The sequence below is a fragment of the Nansenia antarctica genome (genome assembly GCF_963989245.1).
Source record: "Nansenia antarctica genome assembly, chromosome: 6".
Taxonomy (NCBI): domain Eukaryota; kingdom Metazoa; phylum Chordata; class Actinopteri; order Argentiniformes; family Microstomatidae; genus Nansenia; species Nansenia antarctica.
The window spans coordinates 46,435,324-46,454,183 of record NC_137676.1 but is presented as its reverse complement, the minus strand read 5'-3'; the positions used below and the strand labels follow the sequence as shown (position 1 = coordinate 46,454,183).

Here is an 18,860-nt window from a genome sequence, read left to right as displayed (position 1 = left end):
TGTACTCAGTTTTCCTTTATAGCTCTCAGTTACAGCACTCAGTGTTGTGACAGTCATATGCTTTGAAAAAACTGTCTTAGTTAATTCTTCAGTTAGCTCAATGAAAGCTCTTTCATGTTCATTTAACTTCTTTTCTGTTAAATGTTTGTTTCTAGCTGCTAGAATGTTCCTTTCTGAAAGATAGTGTCCTAGGCAACTTCTGTGATACTTTGCATCATAGGCAAAAAGATCTTCATAGGTCAGCATACGGTGATGTATTATTTCATCAAACCTCTCTGAGGCTGCGTTGAGGACCTTTGACCTTGTACTTTCACCTGTACCGGTACATATAGGGGTCAGGCCTTCTCTCTTTGTGACTTTCTGGCTGCAATTGAAACATTGGCTGCAAATGAAACACTAGCTACGGATGTCAAATCTAGTGTCTCTGGACAGTCTAAGTCTTTTACTGATCCTGGGGTGGTTCTTGATCACTGGTTGTAGGCGTATAGTTATGTGTGCTTGAATAACTGGCCCGACATGACCTGTGATATGAAACCTTGACCTTGAAGGACAGTATGTCATCTGAGTGGGGCGATAGTCTCTTATGAACTTCATCATCTCGTCCTTGAGCAACGATTAGTATGGTTCTGAGTCCTTGTAAGCTGGGCTCTGCTAGCCTCTGCCTAGATCAGAATGCCTGCACTATGGTTTAAAAGCTCACAAATCTAACAACATATTCAACAACATATTGATATCATAGTTGGACATATGTGTTACCTGTTATCTGTCATTAGATTGGTGATAATCTGAACAGAACTGTCAATCCACAGCCCCTCTCCCTCTGAGATGGAGAATGTTATGGCTGCTGCTGCCCAGTTGGCTACACAGTTTTCAAACCAGAGTGGCAGAGAGTGTTCCACTGTCAAGCTTCAAAATTATTTCTATACTGTACTTTGAATTAAGGTTCCAGTTTTAATAAAATCTGTACTATTTACACCTATGTTTTAGAGGCTTGCAATTTAGAACTAATACACTTTATTTTATTGGGTTACTCTTATTCTGACTATTTGGTGATGTAGTTCAGCCACCTGGTATTTCCCTCTCCAAATATAATGACCATCAGAGTGAGCATTCTTAACTTATAGGCTATATTATGCCACTTATCCCCCATTCGGAATTTGACTGTATCAGAGAAGAGGTAGGCCTATGTCTAAAGAAATCTCATTTGCAATAGAACTGTATGAGATATTTCCATACAACTACTGGTTATTGTTCAATAGCACCCTAGACAATTCAGTAATGATATATTTTTCAGGGATTTCTGTTTTTCTGATAAATGAGAGAAAAGTGATGGAGTCCTATGTTCCTGTCACCAAAAAGTACAATTTCCGTCTAAACTAAAGCTAAGTTTACAGGACTATAATTCAGTATTTATTTAGGTAAATAGTTGTCTGACTATTTGGTGATGTAGGACAACCACCTGGTTCATACCTCAGCAAATCTGAAGAGGAAAGGAGTGATCATTCTCAAGTTATGGGCTTTTTTGTCACCTTCCCCATATTCGGCCTGGTCTAATTTGGCTCTTTTTCAGGGATTGGGGTAGCTCTAAAGAACAACCAAAAAAACATATTTTCCCCCAAAATACAATTTGACAACAATCAATTTCATTAATGGGAGACCCTAAAGATAAGAAAAATCATTGTTGTCATTTGCTCTACCTCGGGTAGGGGTATCTCGAAAACTAAAGCCTTTTTTGAGGACTTGCTGCTAGACTACTACTCTTCTAAGTATCCTTCTGACTCCCTGATCAGAAATCTTGCTTGGAGCCGTGGCTGGTTAATGGTGGAGTGATGTTGCTTCCACTTACGGATAATGCCCCCAATGCTGCTTACTCGAAGATTCAGAAGTTGTGAAATACGTCTGTAGACAATTCCATATATATATATATATATATACTGTATATCGTCTGAGGGCCGCAAATTCTACACCTACGTTGCATAGAGAAAGAGAAAGAAGAAGACGAAGACGAGGAGGGGAAGGTGTCTTTTTATATAAATGATCATCCTTTGAACTAATCACTGAAATACTAAAGCCATCTGACTATATTTTAATAGGTTTTATTCAATTTATTTTCTTCTATTATGAATTTTAAAGTTGTCTTTTATCTGTAAGACTGATCATTACTATAGGAATGTATAGCCTACTGTATAAATGAAGTTTTAATAATCCACACAATTTCTTTTTTAACTTGATGTTATGATGATCTTCTAAACAACGTCCCAAAATAGAAGACTCTTCATAGGCACCAATACATGTATATTTAATCACAGATCCCCAAGAGGTGAAGAAAATAATAAATAACAAAAATGTAATGTGATGAATCTGTTGCACCAGGGGGTATTCCAGTCACCGTTCAAATAATCAAACCAAAGTTATTTGATGCAATTTTATTGAGCCACTGGTCAAATAAGCATTCATGTTGTCATGATATTGTAAGAGGTGACTATGTCCTTTAACAAACAAAATATACAGATCAACCTGCATTAAATCATTGAAAATATGATAAATTACTCTGCGATGATTCAATCAAACTTCAAAATCACCACTATGTGTTGGTGAATGAATAACCAGAACTATCATAATGGTCTGTATGTTTGTTGGCTTGCAAAGAACAATTCTATGCCTTTACCTTTTTTCTTCCCTTCATGAAAATAAAATAATAACCTGCCAAAGTGATGGATCTTTGTACATTCACCAATGATAAGAATAAGAGAACAGACAAAGACGGTAATAACAATAAAAATAATACATATAATAATTTAGTTAACTTAACAGTACTCTTCTATTCAGATGACCTTTTTTTATCTTGTATTATAACGAAAAAAGTTCCAGTCATAAGTACCACAATTCTGGAGAGTAATGTTCAACACCTTCCAATAACATGCATCCAATAAAATAAAAAATATGTTTTAGGTCTTTGTTTAACAGTAAAACCTGCTTCAAATTCCTCAAGAAATTCCATAGCAGTCCTTAAAAAAAGTTCACCTGCTGCAAGTCCAATTGTCTCTTGCCCAATGTGTCTTGGGTATTGTGTGCCGTCCATCTTTGGTTGGCCAACTAAAGATATTTTCAAATGTGTCCTCATTGTGAAGACTCGCCCAGCACGTGGACGATCAGTTCATAGGTGGAGAGGACGATGGCTGTGTTGGGGATCTGTCTAATTAGCTGTGGAATGAGTCCTCTGTAAAAGGCTGCATAGCCTTCTTCCACTGCTACTAACCTTGCCGTTTGAAAGAAATACTTGTATTTGCTGCCCTCTTCTCGCAGTCTTGTCCGAATTACCTCTGAAATGATGGAGAGGTAGAAATGTTAATATTGTGAGTAAAACTCTATTTCAACAAACCACGGTACAGAAAATCTCACATTGTGCTGACATATTCTGACCAAGATTTCTTACTATGGTTTGGGTGCTGTAATGTGTCTGCAATTGCTTCTCTTGTGTGTATTGTTGTCACTGTGGTGTGTTATGACATTGTATGGCACAATTTGAACTAGTCAATATTTGATTTCTAAACATTAATCCAGTGTTTACCGTGTGGGTAGGCTATGCAGGACGCACAACCCTTTGCAAAAGCAGCTGCCATCATCAGTCCCAGGAAGTCTGATGCTCCTTTCTCCCTGTCGCTGTTTGGCGATGTGAAGCGATTCTCAGCCAGACGTTTCTTCAACATCTCGTAGATGAGGAAGCAGATCATGGTCTCGGAGATGCCGGCGTAGGACGCCGTCAGGCCTCGGTAGAAGCCCCGGATCCCCTCAGTGCCGTAAACGTAGCGAGCACACTGCAGTGCATTCATCCTCTTCTCTCCTCGTGCCCTGGGGGAGAAGGTCAGAGCCATGTGTCAGTCAAAGTCAACAGTAGATCATGTTTTAAAAAACATACTGTGTCATTTTAAAATGAAGGCAGAATGCTTTGATGCAATTTCAACAAAAAGAATTCCAACCGGATAGAAAGGCAACTGGAAACGAGATTTACATATTTTGTACACAGGTTTGCAATGACATAACTGTCCCTGTGACCTCACGTGACACTACTGCCCGGTACACCTGACCGAATAAATATAGACTCTTCCTATCGACGCACCAGGGTGCGTCAGCACAGACATTTATGGGCTCAGCAACACATGCCAAATCATGTGCACTGCGCAACCCAAGGACAGTGTTGCTATGGCCCCTGTCAAAGGTTAAATTACATGGGGTGGCAAAGTATCTGTTCAGATTACTTTAAGTAGCTAACCCTTAAAAGACTAACTCTTACTCTATGCACACATTAGTATAAAAACACATTCTCAAAATGTATTTGCATTATAGGTTTCTTAATTAGATAAACAAAAAAAGGTACAGAACATCCAAATGAAGGAAATATGTACACACTTTCTCTCCAACTGCATCCTAGTCTTAACCATCCAGATGGGGTTCATCAGGGAGTTTGTAACGAAAGCTGAGATAAGAAAGAGTGTTAGCGTCACACTGCTGCATGAAAGTGAAGATCAATAAGGAAAGGTGAAGGAAATATTAGATCCCTGACAGGGCAACATATATTGTGGTGAACAGAAATACCAATCTATATGAATTAAGTAAAAATCATTTATTATGGAGAGAATAGAAAATGAAATTGACTTCAAAGCCTGTGTGTCTCATCATGATGAGGGTGACTGTGTGCCAACAAAGGGATGCATGCCGTCTGCACACTTGGTCTCACCTGCAGAGCCAGCTGAGGACATGTGCACAAGTCCACTATTAGGAACGAAGACGCCATTGAACATGTCTTTTGACTTTGAGTAGGCAGCAAAATAAATAGCCCTGCAAAGCAAAAATATAGAAAAGTGAGAATCAAAGAAACATTTTGGGATCCCTCACCTACATTAATAATGTATCTTCAATAAGCAACTGTGGTTTTATAACTACAGAGTGTGTTTATGTAACCATCACATGTTTTCCTGCTGCGAGCCTTTGACAGAGTGTGTCCAGAGCAGTCTGTTCCCCACTGTCTGCTCTCTCTGCTACGCTTCTGGAACAGCCTGTGTCACAGCACCAGAATGGGCTGAATAAGCACCGGGGTCTAGAGATGCCCCTGGAGCTATTCTGAATGTGGGCTTTTGGAAGCTGGGCAACGCAGCACAGGGACTGCCAAATCACTTACTGAGGACTACATACTGTAGGCCAGGCCTACATTCACATTTAAAAGAACAGAGGGCAAAGACTACATAATCCATAGGCCTATCCCTGATACTGTATATAAAGGTCTTGTGTGTGTGTGGCCTCTTTCAGTGTAGAGTATAACCAAGTCTGGCTTTAAATAAGAATTCTATTGATGGGGAGAACTAGAACTGAGTGAAACATTGACCCTTTCTTAATGCTTATAGGGAAAAAAGCAAGGTCAAAGTCTAACGTGCATCCTAGTCATAGCAGTGTTAATAAATGTAGACAAAACAGCAAGGGAGGTTCACACCCAAACATTTCTCCCACTGAAACCACTCATTCCAAATGTAGTTTAGGCTAAATGGAAGTTACCTTGAGGGGGCCACCCCGACAAGGTTCGGCCCCAGTCCCCGGAAGAGAGATCTTGGTCCTTCTTTTTCTAGAATTGACCTAGAATTGAAGAGAGAAAGACACATTTAAAAGAATACACTATTTATATTAGACTTTTTTTATACAATTCCTGTATTCAACAACAGGGCCAAGTTTGTTGTTTAATTGTAAATTATGCTTTTGGCACTCTCCTAGAGCCACGTCAAGCATTACCAAGTCCCTGTTTGTTTTGTACAGAATTCAACTGTGTGTTGTACCATTTGACAGCACAGGGAAGTCTCCTCTGGGGGGTTGACTCCTCACACACGGGACTTTGTCACACACACACTGTTACAATAACGAAACCATAGGACAACCTTTATTCCACTAGCAGTCAGATAAGCAACCTGGGGTCAGGTTGGGTGCAGCGGATAGCTAATATATAAGTACAGCTCTGTAAAGCATTACTGTTTCATAGGGCAGCTCTTGTTTTTCTCTCCGTGTTAGCACCTCTTCTCAAATAATCAATTTATGGAGCAAGAAACACCCTGGAACTCTACTTTAGTAGAAACATCATATGGGTCTATTTCAAAGTAGCCTAAGATATTTCTGAATTTCAATAAGTAAGTGGCAAGGTATTTAAATAGAGTTCATTTTCTAATGACTTTCATCGTCACTACAGACCCACAAGGAGGCCATAACTCTTACAATGGAGGAGAAAGGACAGGGGTCCTGACAGGGAAACATATCAAATGTAAACAAAACCATTTTTGGCTAAATGGTAAAAATGGTTGCAGCCAGGATTTATTTAGCACTTACAATTTTACTAAATTGCAAGCGCCTGCATGCAAAATTCATAATGGTCAGTCTAAAAGAGTTGAACGTTAAACTGAAACTGTGGACAAACGGGTTTGCATGAAACATTCAACTGACTCCAGTCCAGACCGGTTCAGTCAGAGTGCTCCAGCCCTTGGCGTGCGTAATATGAGACCACAGTAGCGCTGTGCATAAGGCATACTGCACAGGTTCCTCCGCGAGTTCCTCTTGGCACACCATGGTGTGGTTAGCCTGTGCAAAACTGCCCTGGAAGAGCAACAAAACCACAGGTGGCACCCTTACATAACCCTCCTGGACTCTGGCTGGTAGTAAAACACATTGCACGCTCAATTGTGGACCCCCCCCAATGCTGACAAAGAGCATTAGATCAGAAGAGGAGACTTTTATATTTAATCTCCTCACTTATGTAAAACAGGATTAGCAGCATTCAAATAAGTGGTTTAGGCAGAGCACGCTCAGAAAAGCTCACAGACTCACAGTCATAATAGTGAAACCAATGGACATTTTACCAGATGTTATATCATCCTGTTGTGCTGTGACAACACCTGGCATGTCCTTACGCAACCACATTCCGGAGGCTTCATTGTCAGGGATGCAATCATCACATCCATTAGCTTCTAGGCAGCAGTGAGCTACGGTGATAGTTCTTTCAAGTGCCTAGGTAGGCTTACAACTGAGAGAGTGTCAGTTGTTATGTTTATGTTGTTTCGTCAAGTGGCAAATTGTCCAGTGAGGTCCAACACAATAGGATCTTACCGTAATACCTGCAGCAGGCCCGGAGGCGTGACTGTCCCTGGTCTAAAGGCCCCCGCGCTTCCGCTCAGGGTGCCCAGCTGGACCTGGAACAGGTGAGACTTGAGTGTGAGGCCCGAAGACTGCAACCGAGTCTTCAGCACCTCCAGGGGGCAGGTCATGATGGCTCCAACTGTACCACTACATCTGAACAAATGAGAGGAAACAAACAAATGTCTTAGTGATTTCTGTCAGGGAAACAATAAACAGTATTTGTACAATTCGGAGTGTCATTACAGATGAAGTTGAGGAATACTGCATGCTTAGGCTAATATAGTGATAAAAGGATGTTTTTCTAGGATTAGACTTGGCCACTTTCAAGGAATTTATTTTCCCCATTAATATATACAACAGCTGTGGGCCATGTGCTATGAAATATTTTTTATAGTAAGAGGTGGTCCGTCATGAAAATGCTTAACATTTACACAACACACGGCACTAAAGGTCAGGAGGCCCAGACATGCTAATGAGACCTATTATAAGCTGCAGGGAACAGGTATGTGAAATGAGATCTAGAGCTGTTAAAGCCGTTAAAAGGTTAGTTAGTTAACTGTGACCACAGACCCCCAGTCACACTGAAGACAATAACTAGCGTGCAAGCTTGTTGAAGACAAGCTTAGAAGTGAGAGGACAGATTAGCCTAAGCTTCCCTACTGTATGTCTGAAGGGCATTTCAAATACAATGACTTCCAACACCTAGCCTTCCATATACTCAATTTATAACATTAATGTTATGTGAAGCAACACCTAATTGTTTACACACACATATAAAAAATATACCAGGGCTGAATTATGGTTAGGTTACATAAGCCTATCTTGGCAACCAAATGTGCTGAACATAATATTGCAACGAACATGAGATGTTGTGACTCATGAAATCAGTATAATATTAAATCCCCTACTTTTAAGATATCAGCAATTAAGAAAAAGTGTTGATATGGTTTATATTTGTTCTAGTCTGCTGATCATATGCAAAGTGACCAGAACCTGCAGAACCTAGATTCTTAGATCTCCAGTAAAAACAATTCAGTAATGCCCCTGAGATTGGAAGACACTTGATTGACACATGTCACTTCATTATGTTGTTATAGAGTACTATTACGATATAGAGAAAAAAATAGAAAAAAAATAGGAGGTGTGCCCTTTTCTGTCCAATCAGGTAACCTGTTGACATTATTTCTGTCCATTTCGTCTCATGAGAGCTGATTTTAGAACTAGTCTAACTAAATATACACAAATCCTGTAGCATCTCTTTGCTATATGGTATCCTACATATCAAATACACAAGGTCCAAGGATGACCTTGGCTTGGGTGACATCAATGTAGCCTTCCCCAACACACAGCCAAGCGTCTAACTTCGCAGCAAACGGACAGATTATTCAACATGCATGCATTGGAGGCTATAACTAGACATGTATGCAACCTCTCTACCAACCCTACACATCAATATGTCAACATCAACTCTCACCGAACTAATTATGATATAATATAGACCTGTTGATTTATTCATGCCTCTATTCCAGGGGAATAACACAACGTGAGCTTAGAATTATAATATAAGGTTCTATCTCCGTTCAGGGCAGTTCAGAGATATTGAGCGTCAAAGTTTTTACATTCCATTATGTTTTGTGAGATGGAACCTTTGTATTTTATGAATTACTAACTCAAAAATGTCAACATTTTAAAAATAACACCACACAGGCATTAATAAACACCTAATGGATCAGATTATGTAAAAAAACTCAATTTTGACAAAAATGGAGATAGAACGTTATAATTCTAACGTCTGCTATGCTTGATCTCCCTCCGGAGGGTAACAGTTATGTAACACCAGTGAGAGGACACATCCTAAGGTCAGGACAGACTGCGCCACTTCATTGACAACTGAGCTAAGCTAGTAAAGCCTTTGAAATCATTCCTCACCCTCGGTTCCGCTTCACTAGTATCGAAATAACACCTAGAGCGTAATACATTTTTCATTTAAAAAAAACATAAATAGCAAAAGGATTCACTCATTCCATGTTATTTAGCTTACGCACTACTAGCTTACATATCTTGCTGGCTAATGCTAACACCATGCTTCAGTGAGTCAGAGTTCAGTGTGTGCTGGCCAATATCCTATGTGTTGATTATTTAATTTGTTTACTGGATAATGATGACCATTACAACATTTGGCCAGCTGACATAAGTCAACTCATTTAAATAAGCCAATATTTTCCCGAAAAGATACCACTAGTTAGCTAGCTAGCTACCTCCATACTATATCATGCAGCAGCGAGCTAGATAGAGCGAAACATCTCTAGCGTTGACCTGGGCTGTGTAGAAGAGTTATGTCACTAGACTAGCGTTATGCCATCGATATCATGTGTGGTGGAGCAATACGTGAAGTAAGACAGTGCTAGACGTCTGTAACTCGCTTCGTTAGCGAGCAAATATATGTAGCTAGTGACAAGAGAACAGGAACTGAATAGGTTAGCAGCTAGTCATGTAAAATGGTTGGAAAGGAATTTCGTCCATGTAAAAAAGACACTTACCCGCCTGCGAAGAGATGCAATAGTGTATCTTTCTGCGCCATTTTTTTAAACGTTTACCATACTCTTCCTTTCCTTCTTTTAAATGTTATCTTCGTAAAAGTAAGAAGGGGTATCTATGCTTTAGCTTGTTCTCGATGACTACTGCCCTCCACCCGGCTTTCTGTGATCGCGTCCAACTCCGCGCAGAATCTGAAGAGCCTCCATGGATCTGCGTCACGATGGGCTGATAGGGGCTGGTCGGGGGTGTTGGCCATGACGTTGACAAAGTGTACCATCAACAATTAAGTGTTGGTTATATATTTTATCAGAAATGATTCATTAATTCTAAGACCAAAATAACAAAGATGACAAACGCGATATAATGAATTACTACAACAAAAGAGTAAAATAAATATACACATAAGGTAGGCTACTCAGTGGTGCACTGTATAAATAATAATAATAATAATAATAATAATAATAATAATAATAATAATAATAATAATAATAAATATTTATAAAAATAAATATATATAAATAAAAATATAAAAATATAAAATATAATATACTGTATAATGCACCATGTCCTCTCGTCTTTTACCATCAAAGTAATTTCATGGTCGGTATGTATTTTAAATGTACCCGCAGCCTACCCAGTATTTTAAATAAATAAATAAATGAATAAATAAGTACAAAGAGAGGTGATTCAGTGGACGCAGTGCTCATTCTAAATGAATAGAGATATCCACATTTGTTCATTGTGTGTGGCAACGTGTCCGTCCAATTCAAAATCCAACTCTATCAAGGGATTTTGCTCAATTATAAGACAATAGGTTAGGGATCGTCTGGTAGCTGGTTTATGTGACCCATTGTTTATGCCTGTTTGGCACATTTTTAAATCCACTCCTGCTTCAGCTATTGAGGCAGCGCCTTCACGTCTACTTGTGAGCACAGAAACCCTTGTTTCTTGTATTTCAATCATCCACTAGCGAATTCTCTCACAAACAGGCTAAAAGGAAGCAAATGCGCCGGTTTCACAGACAAGGCTTAAGCCTAGTCCTGGACTAATTCACCCTTTCAATGCCTTGTCTGTGAAACTGGCCCAAAGTGTTTGGTTTCAATTATGGGGTAAATATGAAACCATGACCATTCACTGTGGCATCTTGGCAAGTCAATGTACGCATGATGTGTGTCTAGGAGCAGCCAATCGGAGATGGAGGTGTATCTGAAGGTGGCATGTTACTGGGTGATTATGGGGGTGCGGTGGAGGTGGGGGCGGAGGTATATGTTCACATACTACAGATAGAAGACGTGGGTTATTCAATCACCTTGTTTTGTCAGCAAGTCTTAAGCGCTGCTCAGTGTCAAAACACTCCACCTAAGATAGTCTCATTACAATGCTGATATTTATTAATCTATGAGTAAAACAATTGCAGGTTGTTCTGTTTGTTTTACTGGGGAAAATTCCCACATCGTCTTGAGTTTTACCACAGGTATGTATCACAATCACAGACATTCCTAAGCAGCAGCAACAAACTTTGATTTATACATGTGACAGTGGTTGAAACTAATTTGTGTTTTACACACCCTATATTCAATCTTTTAAAGGGATAGTACACTCAAAACACACATTAACATGATGTTCCTCTTACCTTGGCTGAGATTGATTTACAATGTGATTGATTTAAGTTTTTGGATAATTAGTTCCTGTACTGAATGGAGTATTTATAATAGCCATATTTTGTTTGGCTCCATTCATATAAAGAATTACACCAAAAACACACCAATGAACTATTATCACAATAGTATGTAGCTTTCAGGTGGGGAGTGGTAACAGAAGGTTATGTACATAACCACTGTTCCCTGAAGGAGGGAAACTTGAAACAATATTGCCATGGGTGTATTGGGCGACACCCCCATAGATACCCCCATCAATGGGGGTATCTAGTGAACTTATTGAAAGGGAACTGTTTTGGAAGAGGGGGTGGTTGCTGAAGAGCTAGTCAGCTTTTTGGCTCCACCTAAGGGTCTGACAGGGGAGCTGCAGTAGGCTGGCTTACCTGCACTACTAGCTCAAAGGTTCACATTTCACCTGACATTTGGGACACATAAAAAAACACATTACTTAACCAGGGAAGAGCCATAATGTTGTTAGTGAGGCAGGTTACAGGTTACAGGTTACTTCGTGGTAGATTTATCTATATTTGAAACTGGTCCCAGAAGAGGGCCCCTTTTTTGCTCATGGAAGTGGGTGAGACTAAAGGGACCACCCTGACCAGCATCCAATTGATAGGCCTGACTAGGTCAAAACCTAGAACTGATACTAACCTTAACCAATTCAGAAATGTACAATTTAACATCAGTTTGCTGGTCAGGCGTGTCCCATTAGTTTTTCCCCATTGAAGTCAACTAACCAAGGAACTGAAGAACCTGTGGTTTTCCATAAGATTTAACCTCTTCTGGGATGATATTATTTGAGATTAACCAGTCAACCCACAAAACAAAAATCACCATTATTTTATTTTGTGATTTGAATGCATGTCTTTTTTATATGCATCCATTTTCTTCTGCCACTTTCCTGTGATATTGTTTACGGGGCCCTTGGTATAAACAAAGTAACTTGACACAAAACATCATTAATTGTAATAAACTTTACTAGGTAGTTACAAACAATCTACATCAAGGAATACAAACAAAATGAGCAGTACAGGAAATACAAATAAGCGGTGCATTGTGTCCATGGTCAGCACAATGCTGAACAAGGACTCAATTTGCACGTTTAAAATACTAGAATGAAAATGTCTTGAGTATATATATATGACAATATGTTTGCAATCTGACCCTCTCGGTATCACATTCGTGCAGCATGTGTGGATTGTCTTGTCCTGTCATTACTTTAGCCTACTGTACATTACTATGTCGTTCAACTAAAACAAACAATAGGTTACTAATTAAAAACCACACCATCCAATAATATCCCCATAATCTTTTATCCCCTAACCCCATCCAAAAAAGGTCTGTAAAATACATTACTAACACTCTTCATGGGTCAGAAACATGGCGAGACAAACAATGATCATATTGTACAGTGATTGTATAGGGTGGGAAATGGGGAAAATACCTATTGCTGGTGCATGCATACAAACAAATTACCAGTGATGTTGTCCATCAGCTTATAAAAAGCTTTTCAGTGATTACTTTGTCTTTTAAATGACGCTGCAACAGTAATCAAACAGGCACTTCAAATATTGCAGAGAGAAAACCTGATAGCACAGAGGGGGAGAGTTAAGGAGGGAGTTCTTCTTGGGGGACAAATGCTGGTGCCCCCAGCTGAGTTATACCACCTCATCAACATAAAAGCCTTCAAGGTCAGAGCTTGCCTGTCCAGGGCAGGCTACTCAGTATACCAGTGCAGCATTAGCTAACACTGAGCTATATACTCACAGTGGAGTGGTCAACCAACTCCTACAAATGAGTGTGGGGTGAACAGTAACTTTATGTATAACCAAATATTTCTAAAAACAACTACCGTACAATTTCATGTTGGAATATTGATTTGGGGGAAATACATGTAAAGGGGAGAAATTGTGTCACCTTGTGGTCAGAAACAAACTAATTTATGACAATTGCACCTCAGGGGCACCACAAACTCAGGGGGATTTCATTCCAACAGATATCTTCCAACTGTTAACTTGCAGAACATGTTATATAGCAATCACTTAATTATTTCCCATTTAAAAGAATGAAAAAGAAAAACAGAATAATCACTATCAAGAGGCCTGGAGGTCACAGCAGAGGTACCGTCAAACTCATTGCATTTTTACATACAGATTGGAGCACCAAAATGGCCTCTCGTCATCGTCAGGACCAGCATCTGCATAAAGTGTTCCGGATGTCATTACAGATGTGTTCTAGTACATGATTGAAGTAAGCCACAAAGATTATATTTAAAAAAAAAACTGCCGCTGTTGCTGAAACACTCCTGTCAAACAGTGTTCTCGGTGCAATTGGTTAAAACAGCTCTTAGAGCTGGGCCAGTTCCAGAGGCTGGATTGATGGTGTAGTCAAACAGGTTTACCCTCAGGAAGATCCCAGAGAGAGACAGACAGACAGAAAGAGCATGATGTGCAATCTCTGTGTTCTGAGGGCAGAGTGGTCATCATTGGTAGAGCAGGTAGTTCTTGAGGGAGGCTGGTAGGGGCAGCCCATGGATTTCACTCAGACGCTCCCTCCCAAGAGCCACTCTCACAGAACGCCTACACAGGTCCATCAGCGGGAGGGGCTCAGCTGTGGAGAGGACATAGAGAAAGAGGTTAGTTTAGAGGGTGCAGCACACAAAGATCAATATATTCTAGAAAGAGCAATATACAGTATGCCTCTGACATAAGCATGGCCGGTGGCGGTAAATCACCAGCATTGGCTTATTGCTCAAATTCAAATCACAAAAAAAAGAAGATTTCTACTTTAAAATGGAGATGGCCTGTCATGGCTGTCTGTTCATTTAGGAGAGTGCGCCCTCTAGGGTTTTATATATGTAACTCTATAGCAGCACAGCACTTCAACTTCAATCTTTTTTGATTGGAAATTATTTGTATCAATTAGATTATCATCTATATGACTTATGTTGATGTAATAGTATGTGTGTGCCATTGGCTGTCCTTATGGCATGATAAACTACTAATTTGTATGTGATTCAGTTGGGACAATTACTAATCAAATTGTTTGGAATAAAATAAATAGCCTTATTTTATCCCAAATACCTGGAGTCACAGTAGATGTCATAGCACAATCCTGTATAATATGTGATCATTTCAATGAGGGACGACATCATAGTTAGAACACAATATTGTGTCATTTATACACTAGGGATCTCAACATTGAAATTGGAATTGTATCATGGTAATGAGCATGGGGTACTTGGAGCCATATCCTCTCAACAACATGTTTTGATATAAACTTATTTTGAAATCACATGGCCCTTGAGCAATACACATGTTTGGCAAGTCACAAGCGTCATGTTTTTGTACTTAAAAGCCACAGGACATTTGTCTTCCAGATATAATAGCCTTCAGTGAAGGCCCTTCACACTTGTAATGTCATTAGTAGAAGTCGTCGTTTACAGTGAAGAAATCACCCCTACTCTCTGGAGTCCTACTTAAGACAACAAATTGAGCACAGGAGTAATTGCCATGGCAGAGCATGTGATCAACTGGCTCAATCATTAATGCCCTGCAGTCTCTGGGCCATAGGTCAGAGATAAAATGATGTCATTGCATCTTATCAGGTGAGTCAAGCTGGTGTAAATAATTACTGCTTAAGTGGCCCAACTGTAGTCTTGTAACTGCCCTCAGTGCTCTAAAGTAACCTCGGGTGTGCAGGTTACCATAAGACAAACCTTTGACTGTTACGCCCATGTTCATTACATCAATAAACACTGAAATTGTCTATGACCAGTCCCCTAGTTATATGTCTGCACAGCTAATGTTCCCCAAGAGAGAGAAGACGGTCAAAAAGCCAAACCCTTAGGTTTCAGGGATAATGATAAAGTGGAGGGTACTTACGATCAAGTCCATTTATGTACCGGATACGGATTTCACAGTGTCCCCACACAGCACTCACGACAGGATACAGCTTCCTGCCCTTGAGTCCCCTAAATGCAACCCCCAGATACTGTCCGTCCACTATGAAACTTAGGGTTCCCTCGTCCATGTCCAAGACTACAAAGAAGGAATCGGGTACAATAAAGGTCTCGTCTGGCTCCAGAAAGGCAGGGTAGGATTTACACCAGCCGTCATGGTACAGTTTATTCCTTCCTAGGTCCCAGCCCCAGGACTCATGGTTGTTTCCTATCAAGGCTGTGTAGCCTACTGAATGCAGGGCAGCGTCCCCCGTTGCCACGCCGACCACAGCATGGGTGCCCCGCTGGCGCATGGCCCAGCTTATCTCCCATACATGTAGTCCTCTGGTGTAGCCTACTCTGGCCCGGATGGCGTCCGTGCTCTGAGCCACAGGGTGCCTGTGGAACACCAGCTTATTGTCATCCTTGACGAAGATGTTGAGGGAGCGGTCATCATTGTTCCAGGAGTGCTGCACCTGGACCTCCTGACTGGCAGGGGGCATGTCCAGCAGCATGTCTAGGCGAGAGGGCTTTGTGTGGTCCAGGGCCTGCAGCTCCAGCTGCAGGTCCCGCATGTCAATGGTCTTCATGCCACCTGGGACTTTCTGCCCCATGCTCTAGGTGGTTATAGAACCACTCTTCTCACCCCCCTCCTCAAAACAAAGAAAAAAGGGGGGAGCAAATCAGCCAGTGCCCCCTCCACAGCCCGTTCGTCCAATCAGTAGGCTGACTTCCGTCTCAGTGTCAGAAGTTGCCCGAGAAACAGGTTCAGGCCAGGTGCTGGATAATCCACATGGAGAGATTAGAAGGAAGATGAAAGCAGAGAATGTTAAGTATTACACCAACTCACATTAGTGGTCTTTTTATTAGAATCACAATATCATATGTCGTGTTCATGTCAGAAGAGTAAATCAGTGACATGTAAGCAATATTCTTTTTAGTTTAGTTGGTTAATGGTAATCTGAAAATCAGAAATATTTACCATGTCCTCAAATGGGAAGTACTGTAAAATGGTGCCATGCAGCTGTTACACAAGATGCAGTGCATGTTTATGACTGCGTCAGTGCTTTCACCCCCCCCCCCCAATTTACTTGTTCACCAATGGACTATTCATGATATCTGCAGCAGGCCCCCTAAAACACTTAAAAAGGTCAGTGACTTTCATGTTCATGTGATCTACATGATCAGATTACAAGCATAATGGAATGATTTGTATTAGTGTATTGTTGGAGCAACTACTGTGTCCATATATATACATGAAATGCATGATAGAAATGTATGTAGGGCAGCTTATTCTCAAAATTCCCCTCCTGAAAAGGCATACAAGTAGACTAAACTAATAAGAACAAAACTCCATACAAGTCTGTGCCTCAGCAATTGAACTCGATTAGCCTAACTCAACTAACTTTCTTGTTTTACTTTTTGTTCCAGCTCTTCCAGTATAATACACAGAAACAAATTAGGAGGTTCTAAAAAACAAGGAGATGGTTACCGTGAAAACAGCCGACTTATGACAATCATATACTCACAGGAAAGACTTTCACACTATAGGCCTAGCCTTCCAGAGGGATGCAACTAAACAATTTGATATTGTGGTTTCGCATGAAATAAGCTAGCAAAACCAGAAGAACGACATCAGCTGTGAGCCAGACAGACAGTGGACCAGTTTACATTTCCATCCCAGAATACATTTGTGCAGTGAACTACACAACTCTGTTCAGCCAACTATTCCACAACTAAAATATGCCCACAATTTCCCAAAATAGGAAATAAGAGGGCAGAAACTCCAGCAATTTCCTATTATATGATTGTCTAGTCAGGGGATAACAGGAAATAAATGTCTGGCTTAAAAATATAAAACATGCTGCTGTATTATTTTCAAGGGAAACACCTACTGGTACAGCTGGACCACAACCCCCCACCAGTGGACGGACAGAAGAGACCACAAGGACTTAACATGAGCACAAACAAACCCAGTGCTCTACACTTCCACTCATAATCATTACACAGGACTGACTTCAGATGGCATCATCACCACCACGTCAAAGATTGACCATGGAATTTACCCCGGTACTTACATTTTGATCGTTGAGTAACTTGCAGTCCTTGCCACAATCATAAACGTTGAAATCTTTTGCAACAATTGAGCATACTTAGGTCGCTTTATCATTCAGCGAAGATGTTCTTGTTTTTCATCCATAATGACCAAATCAATACATTATATCTACACGTTATTAATAGATCATGGCTCAAAATCTAAATGCATTTTGTTTCAATTAGTCGATATGATCAAAGCATCACAAAGAAAATCATGCATTTTTGTACCACTGATTTTGATCTGATATTTCTGCAGTGCAGGTTAGATAGAATCTGTCTCTTAGTTCCTGTATTTCTGTCCATGTTGCTAGGCTGCTGGGAAGGCCACTCTAATTGAATTGTAGACAAGAGTTCATTGAGAAGTGCTTTGGCTCCTTTTCTAATGCAAGTAAACAACCATTTAAATGGGTCATGTCTCTCCAGTGATGGCAAAACAGGAGGGAAGAAAAAGCAAGCAGCGGGTGGTCAGTCTCTGAATGTAAACAACCTCTTTTTCAATGCCTGTCCAGCCTTCAGGGAGAATGAAACATGTTCATTTGCACACTCTTTGTGCTAGATTTAACCATGTCCCTTCTCATTACTGCTAAGAACTACAAGACGGCAAAATGCACACTTAAACGTAATTTGAATGCTATCAATTCTAAATCATCTACTGTAATTGCACTTTCCTGGTAGTCCACCACTATCCAATACTTGAAAGAAATGTCTTCATTTCTTTTGTCCTTGTTAATCTGGGAGGGTGGCAAGTGGCTTGTGTTTTGGTGTGTTTGGGTGAGTCCTCCAGCTGGTTGGGGTTCCCGGGCCCCTAGGTTCGGAGCTGATTGAAATGCTGAAGACGGCTCCTTGGATTTACTGAGCCAAGGGAACACTAGCATCTTTTGTATGGACCAAGTTAGGCCCAATGCTAACTTGACCTACCTGAACTTCAGCCCCAGCCTGTTCTAGAACGTGCCATATCCCATTTGTCCTCTTAAATTCCTACCCCATTGTACTGCACCTGAGCCTGCTTACATAGGATTACTGACGACAAGTGATTTCAGAGGAACCTTACAGTAACAAGGGTGGAGAGGCTTAGTGATATGAATAATAGGGCTACATAGTCCAATGTGTAATTCATTTAAACTCTAATAAAGCTTTGGACTTCGCTTTCACACATCATAAAATTAAAAAGAAAATCTCATCGTGAGGTAGATTCATCTGTCTTGCAGTTGCTATTGTGTGGAATAACAGGAATGCTGGAGTTGATTGTTAAGAGTGATGGTGCTAGAATCTAGATCATGCTATCTATGACAGGTGTAAATCCCCAGTGCTCTTTGCTTCCATCTGCCCATAGTCACAAGAATGGAGAAAGGTCCGAAATGATGTCACCATACAAAGGGATAATGCCAATGGCCCCACAAACGAGTACAGTCGTCTGTGGGGCCATTATCTGTGTGTCTATGCAGAAATCTGTGTAT

General features: G+C 40.5%; 2 protein-coding genes across 2 annotated transcripts; both read right to left on the bottom strand.

Annotated features, from left to right (window-relative positions):
- Positions 1-2,420: 2,420 nt before the first annotated feature.
- On the bottom strand, positions 2,421-9,856 carry slc25a33 (solute carrier family 25 member 33). Its single transcript, XM_080533311.1, has 7 exons — positions 9,711-9,856; positions 7,141-7,323; positions 5,551-5,628; positions 4,739-4,839; positions 4,411-4,477; positions 3,572-3,852; positions 2,421-3,323 (listed from the first exon to the last, which is right to left on the bottom strand). The coding sequence occupies exons 1-7, from the start codon at positions 9,749-9,751 to the stop codon at positions 3,121-3,123; spliced, it is 954 nt and encodes a 317-aa protein (XP_080389437.1). The 5' UTR covers positions 9,752-9,856; the 3' UTR covers positions 2,421-3,120.
- A 3,992-nt stretch (positions 9,857-13,848) lies between these two features.
- Positions 13,849-15,920, bottom strand: spsb1 (splA/ryanodine receptor domain and SOCS box containing 1; the record flags this gene model as incomplete). The annotated part of the gene is made up of 2 exons (XM_080534952.1): positions 13,849-13,976; positions 15,251-15,920. 2 exons carry the CDS (start codon positions 15,918-15,920, stop codon positions 13,849-13,851), a joined length of 798 nt encoding a protein of 265 aa, XP_080391078.1.
- Between the last annotated feature and the right edge of the window lie 2,940 nt (positions 15,921-18,860).

Excerpts from the sequence above, each read along its gene's own strand:
- slc25a33 (XM_080533311.1), bottom strand. The coding sequence starts at position 9,751 with ATGGCGCAGAAAGATACACTATTGCATCTCTTCGCAGGCGG. Across the intron at positions 4,840-5,550 it reads GTCGGGGTGGCCCCCTCAAG|GGCTATTTATTTTGCTGCCT; the intron begins GTAACTTCCATT and ends TTTGCTTTGCAG. Across the intron at positions 3,324-3,571 it reads CTGCATAGCCTACCCACACG|AGGTAATTCGGACAAGACTG; the intron begins GTAAACACTGGA and ends CCATCATTTCAG.